The sequence below is a fragment of the Phoenix dactylifera genome, chromosome 18 (genome assembly GCF_009389715.1).
Source record: "Phoenix dactylifera cultivar Barhee BC4 chromosome 18, palm_55x_up_171113_PBpolish2nd_filt_p, whole genome shotgun sequence".
In the NCBI taxonomy this organism is placed as follows: Eukaryota; Viridiplantae; Streptophyta; class Magnoliopsida; order Arecales; family Arecaceae; genus Phoenix; species Phoenix dactylifera.
In genome coordinates, this window is record NC_052409.1 from 5,423,765 (window position 1) to 5,430,662 (window position 6,898).

At 38.9% G+C, this 6,898-nt stretch overlaps 1 protein-coding gene across 1 annotated transcript; it reads left to right on the top strand.

Moving 5' to 3' along the window:
- The first annotated feature begins 2,656 nt into the window (after positions 1-2,656).
- LOC103724135 (uncharacterized protein At1g76070-like) lies at positions 2,657-3,832 on the top strand. The gene has a single exon (XM_008815301.3). It carries the CDS (start codon positions 2,950-2,952, stop codon positions 3,616-3,618), a length of 669 nt encoding a protein of 222 aa, XP_008813523.1. The 5' UTR covers positions 2,657-2,949; the 3' UTR covers positions 3,619-3,832.
- The last annotated feature ends 3,066 nt before the right edge of the window (positions 3,833-6,898 follow it).

A 6,898-nucleotide genomic window follows, 5' to 3' on the forward strand; every position in this document is an offset into this window, starting at 1 on the left:
TTCGCTCTTCCGTGGATCCTATTTGTTAAAATCTTGATGATAATTAAAATCCGATTGATATATTTAATCGGTTCCTCTTTTCTTATTTGAGTAAATTACAAAAAATTTTCTTAAAATTTGTATTTATTATACTTATACTCAATAGTTTGGAAAACCTACACTCACATCCAGTTAAATTAACGGTGTTAATAAATCCATTTACCTAATATGAAAAGTCAAAATTCTCCGTGAGTGATGATAAATTATAAAAAAACTCTAAAATTAGGGGTAAATTATACCTACATGCAATAGTTTGAAAAACCTAAGTTATCCTCTGGAGGTTTATTTTTATCTAATACTTTAACCTATAACTTAACAGAATGTTAGCCAAATTGTTAACTTAAATGGGACCTAAATGCCGTATTAGAAAAAATTTAGAAGATGACCAAACTAGCCTTAAGTGATATAATATCCACCTAAGGAGGAGTTATGAGGTGCCATGGGTTTGGAGTTTGATCTTGATGAATCATCAGAAAAGAGTTATATGCCAAGAAAAAAGCAATCTAGATCTTTGAGGTAAGTGGAAGCCTTTAAAATTTTTTGTTGCAGGAAACTATTATCAAGAGTTTTGTCGCTTAAGCCATATTATTCATGGTCTAAGCCAAACCATGGAACAACAGCTGATCACACTCTAAAAAGAAGAGTTATCACGCATATACTAACTTAGGTCCTTTTGATGATAGGCTGTCAGAGCTATCATAATTTTTTATGTAGATATAGGAATTTTCATCCACAATGATGATGTTAAGAAATCATATCTATGGTATTGAACAAGTAGAACTCAGAAAAAGTAAATGATACACTGGCTTCCCCATTCTTTGTAACATGGTGGGCAGAAAAGTGAGACCAAAATATGATCAGAAAGAATGTTCGTTGTTAAATATTGGTCGGAAATTAAAGATGTTTGTCATTGGATGCAAGCTAGGAAGAAAGCTTGACGTCGGTCGCTAATTGGAAAGAAACGCTCATGGTGGAGTGGCAGAGTAAGAAAAAATTCTAGCCACTCAATTTCGAAGAAAAAAAAACTTTTAAAGACGGAACACTTTGAAGAGAACGAGAAGTCAAAAAAAGTAAAAGATGAGTCTTATTTTTTTATAAGGGTATTTTTGACTTTTTAAAATAGATAAATAGTTTTACTAATACTGTCAGTTTAACTGGGTATAACTATATGTTTCAAAAAATATCCGGTATAAGTGTAATAAATTTAAACCTCAGGAGGATTTTTGTAAGGTAATTTTGGTCATTTTTTTAAAAAATCTAACATGGCATTCTCACCCCCCCCCCCCCCCCCCCCCCCGCCCCCCAACACACACACACACACGCACACGCACACACATATATATATATATATATTACTGATAAACACTCTAAAATCCTACTTTAAATATTGCTATCATTTGATATTCCATGTTTACACTATTTCACCCATTCAAAGTAAGTATACTCCTCTCAGCTCAAATTTTATTTTGAGCAAGAGAAAAGACGAGAGCCACTTGTCTCAAAGTTGGGAGCATATATATCAAAGGAAGAAGCATAATGAATAGAGTTAAGCCATTCAAAATCTCTCTCATCATGAAACTCATGTGCCATCCTCTACTATATTCTTCTAATAATTATTATAAAAATTGTAAGAACATGTTTGAAAAATTCAGTATGATTAGCCAAGATTTTCTGCAGGAATCAAGCTTGTTGGCTTGCACAGAATTTATTCTTATGAAAAACTATCGTAGTTTTAGCTTAAATTCCATCTATGCACCTGATGGATGAATCATGTTTCTAATCCAACTTGGCTCTAGCGAGCTGAACAAAAAATTACGGAGTAGAGCATGATGATTCATATTTCTAATTTGGACCGCGGAATTTTCCTTATTGGTCTCTAGTTACTATTTTTTCTAGCCAATAATCTCGACTATTCTTTCTTGATTTGCTTGCTAGCCCTTAAAATAATGGATTTGACGTTGTCTGAAGGCTTCCCTGGTTCATAATTTAAACTAATTATGTTGTCGATTGCCGAAATTAATTTGTTGTTGCATGCTTTGGCATCGCAGCGTTTGATCCTACCAATAAACTGAACTCAGAATGACTCTTCAGAAAGGATGCATCTCGAGTTATAGCTTTGAGTTGAACCTGACCTGTTCAAAACTTGTGTTCTGATGCCTAATCCTAAGCCCGACATGAACTAAATATCATCGACCCATACCGAGCCTAAACCTGGTCAATCGGGTTGCCCTACATGGTTTACTTATTTGAACACAAAGCTGCCAACCCCGCAGACGATTACAGCTAATCTAACGGTTAGTCAACCCTAGCCAGAATTCAACCATTCCCAAATTCCCATCCATTTCAGCAAGCTTAACAAGGCCAAATCAAGCCATTATGAGGGGCAAAAATAATAAAGCGAAGATGATGTTGCCGGTTCAACGATAAGGCTCATCAAAACAAACTTTGTCTGCATCACACCACGGCATTAAAAACTACACGCATAAAACGCTGAGAAAGTCATCGCAGGAACTGAATTCCATATTATTAAGCAACACCCAGTTCCGGCGAGGCTGAGACCTCTTCTACCAGTATTAAACTAATAGTGGGCAAGTAGCGGCGGAAAGCTTTACCCCTTCTTCCTTTTGACCAAACCCGTTCTCTCCTCACCTTCTCTCTTCCCTCTGAAATCCTTTCTCTCTCTTTCCTTCTCATCATCATTCACCAATACACCTCCTTAATTTCTTGTTCTTCTTCCATAACCTATCATCCTTCTTATAAAAGCATCACCGATATCAAGCCATATAGGTCTATTTTCTTGGATATCGGTGCTTTATTCTACCCATATATCCTTTATTTTGACTCTGAGAAAGAGAGAGAGAGAGAGAGAGAGAGAGAGAGAGAGAGAGAGAGAGAGAGAGCGGGGGTTCCATGGAGAAACCAAGAAGAGCGAAGGCCACCAAAATCTTCAGTTTCCTTCCAAAGCCAACCTCCTTCTCTGTCTCTCACCCTCCGCTCAGCCCCGGTCGCGAGAACGCTTCCAAGCCAAAGGCTTTCCACAACAAAGCTTTCTCGGGCCCGATCATATCGATCGTACCGGTGGAGGCTCGACGTAAGGAGAAGAATGGAGGCAGCTTTGATGCGCAGGAGCCAACCTCTCCGAAAGTTTCGTGCATCGGCCAAATCAAGCGCAAGAAAGTTTGCCGGTCGAAGCGGTCGTCGCCGCCCCAACAAGAGCGGAAGCCGCGAACTTTTATCATCCGCAGGATGTTTCGACGCATGGTCAGGCCAAGCCGGAGAACCGATGCGGCGGAGAGCAGCGAGGGGAGGCCTGCAGTGCTTGGCACAGCGCCACCATTAGGCCAGATGAAGCGGTTCACCAGCGGGCGTGGGACGTTACATGACTTCGATTGGAGGAAGGTTGAGAGGAGGCAGGAGGCTGCGACTGGGGATCGAGATGAGTCGGACTCTGATGAAGACATTTACCACTCTGCACCAATCGTGGTGGGTGATGGAGTGGTGGCTTTGGAGCCAAGGAAGGAGGTCAACCTTTGGAAGAGAAGGACCTTGGCTCCACCCGTTCCTCTTCAATTGAACTGAAGAGTGGAATCCTTCTTTTTTCCTCCTCCTCCTCCTCCTCCTCCTCCTTTTCTCCACTCTCATATTTAGTTGCTGTTGGTCTTCGGACCTTTCATAAGGTGGGATCGAAACGTAAACTGCATGTAAGAAATTTCAAGGATTTTGTAACGGGCATGTTGGCTTTTGGAAACCCTTCTTTTTGAAACGTAAGCATGCATGCAAGGGATTTTGTTGATTGACAGGTGAGAGTTGCCTTCTCCTTGGTACAAGTTTGATGAAGAAATTAACTGCAAACACGTACAAGGCTCGATTGCCATTGATTTCTCCTACGGCTTGTCTTGCTCACAAGGTTTTTGATTCCCTGAGATTGAACAAGTTAAAAGGTTTCGGTGCCGTTATAAGGATTCTTTACTCAGTAACCAGAGAGCTACGTCTCTGCAATCTGAATTCAACCTTGTAGGATAATTAAATTACCAAATGGGGAGGATAATTTTTTGTTTTTATAATTATCCTGACTTTGTAAAAGTCTACTGTCATGAGATAGGTACAAAGAATTATTCTACAACGTGTCCCCAAAAAAGTAATCACAGATACTCCTGGACCTGAATAATTAGTAATTAATATCCAAATTTTTGTAGATCTTTTTTATAGATGTTATAACACGTTATTAGTCTGTTCTTTGTTTCACAGACCAAATTCTACAAATTCTTTTTGTTATAAGATGGTTTCATAATTAAAGAGGAAGAATAAAATTTTGCAGGAGAGCGTATATAGAATAAACTTCATCACAAATAAAAAGAATACATAAAAAATATATAGCCTCCAACAAATAAAAAGCTGGTAGTTTCCCATTGTTTCCTTGAAGAATTAAAAAAAAAGAATTAAAAAAATAGAAGAACAAGTCTATGACTGATTAAGTTTATTCTAGTGGCATTTTAGTCCTAGCCTCCTTGATTTATAAAGGAGAAATAATCATTAGATGAAAGCATAAACTAAAGGTTAACCTCCTTAATATATCTTTGTAATTGACTTCATACTTTCAACAACTTTCCTTGTTTATTTTACATCGAACGCATCGTAAGCTCTTGGTTGGTACTCCTTTAGGTATTATTACTAAAATTCATAATAATCAAAGTGCCTGTTCAAGAATGGAGATTTGGGCACATCAGTGATTAAAAAAGAAGAGTCTAGTAGATGTCAATTGTCAAGTCTACTTTCGCCACCGGCTCTCTGTTACTGTGGACCTCTTGGAGCAACAGATACTTGGACATGAGCTTACCAAATTCCTTTTCATTTTTCAAAGATATGATATTTGAGCACATAAAGACTAAAGACGAGCCTGGTCACCTAAATCTTCTGGATGATTTTGTTGGACGGTGGCTTCGGACGACATGTGATTTTATAGTGGATTAACCTGGAGATTTGCTGCCAAAGACGAGAGTCAATCACAGTATAAGAACACAAGTTTCTGGCGAGCTTCTAAGAGTTTTGTGCCTGGGCCCAAGGGGTGCTGGCTTGGATCATCCCTTGCTTCGAGACATCTAGGTTATGGTAAGAGATGGAGGAGCCTTCTAAGCCAAACATGTATTTAAAAAGTCTAACGAGGCTGCGGATTGGATAGCTACCTACGTGGCCAGCCATTTTGAGAGTACCATATGGGCCGGGGAGGGAAAGTTGCCTCGAACACTTCGCAATCTTTTGTTTTCTGATTTTATTGGATATATTCGTATACGTAATGTATGAAATACCTGCTTTAGCAAAAAAAAAAAAAAAAGAGTTTTGTTTCGAACTCCAATAGTCTTTTTTTAATAAATTAAAAATTTTTCTTGAGATTAAAAATAAATTATATTTATATTTAATAATATAAAAAATTATTTTTATTTATTTTTATTTAATTATTTAATCAAGAACTTAACAAAATGTTAGTCAAATTGTTAACTTTTAATATGATCCACATGCTATATTAGAAAAAAAATAAAAATGACCAAAATAATCTTATAACACGACAACAAGGTCATAAAAAATGAATGCATCTTCCTGCTCATTCAAGACAATTTTAACTTTTTAAATGAGGTAAACGGATTTACTTTAATTGAGTGTAAATCTAGATTTTATAAATTATTAGATGTAAGCCTGGAGGGATTTTGTAATTTTTTTATAATAAAAATGAGGGAAGTGAGACAGTTCTCCCAAATTTATTTATTATAAAAATTAATAATTACAATAACCGTAAGGGTTGATGTATGCGGTAGAAATTAGATGCGAGGATAAGCTTACACGATATAGGTCCTAACCATGTAACAGTTGACGTGGCACCATCGATCCTAAGGAGGAAAATTATAACCTACGTGCACCATGTGGCATGAAAAATTATTGGTTACATCATATCCACCATGAGCTGTAAATCATGCCAACCAGAGTCCAATATGGGACGAAAAAGGGCTCGGAAGTGGAAGTGGGCCAGGCACCTCGGCCCTCTCCCCCGATCCGGCTTCGACCTCTATGTTTCGGTCATGAGGAGCAGCCCAATATATTTAGAAGCTTAAAGACAGTTTTGTTTTTGAAGCTTTTTTTGTAGTGGGCCGGCCCAAAATAAGTTCACAAGAATTTTTTTTCTATTTTGTTTTTAAAGTTTTTTCTGCCATGAGCCTTCCTTGGGCTAGAGCTTTAAGCGACTACCTAAATCGTCTAAGGGTTGGACCGGCTCTGCCGGCATCTTTCTCTCCTAGTGGCCGGAAAAAGGAGAAAGGGAGAGTCCTTTTTTTTCTCCGAGTCTAGTTGGCCTGATGTACAGCTGATGGATCTAATCCAACTAAGATGGCGTTTCAAATTCAAAGAGGTTCGATCCCAATCTTCTTCACCCAAAAGAAGACAGACAATACATAGATCAACAGGACAGCGGCTCCTGACGGACAGCCAGCCATCTGATGTTGTATAGATGGCCGTGATATCACTAATCTCGAGAGACCTCTTCTTTGCGGACATGGATCTCGAGAGACTTCTTCGCTTGACGCGTTTCGGCGACGCAAAGTTTTGTGGCCCCACGCCAGGCTGCGTCGCGGATCGAGGGACCTATCTCGTGGACCCCTCGCTGTGGGACGCGGCACCATGACACGTGACGTGCGCACCGCTACTAATCGGAGCGCCCCCGTGTAACTTAGTGTACGGACCGGACGTTTACGTGGACGGAGAAAGATGAACCACGGCAACCATTTAACGAATGATCTGCTCTCCCGCATAGAAATATTTCTGTACGCCACAAGATCGCCGACGTACCTCCGATATCTTCTTTACCTTTTCA

Coding starts and splice junctions, on each gene's coding strand:
- LOC103724135 (XM_008815301.3), top strand. CDS start 2,950: ATGGAGAAACCAAGAAGAGCGAAGGCCACCAAAATCTTCAGTTTCCTT.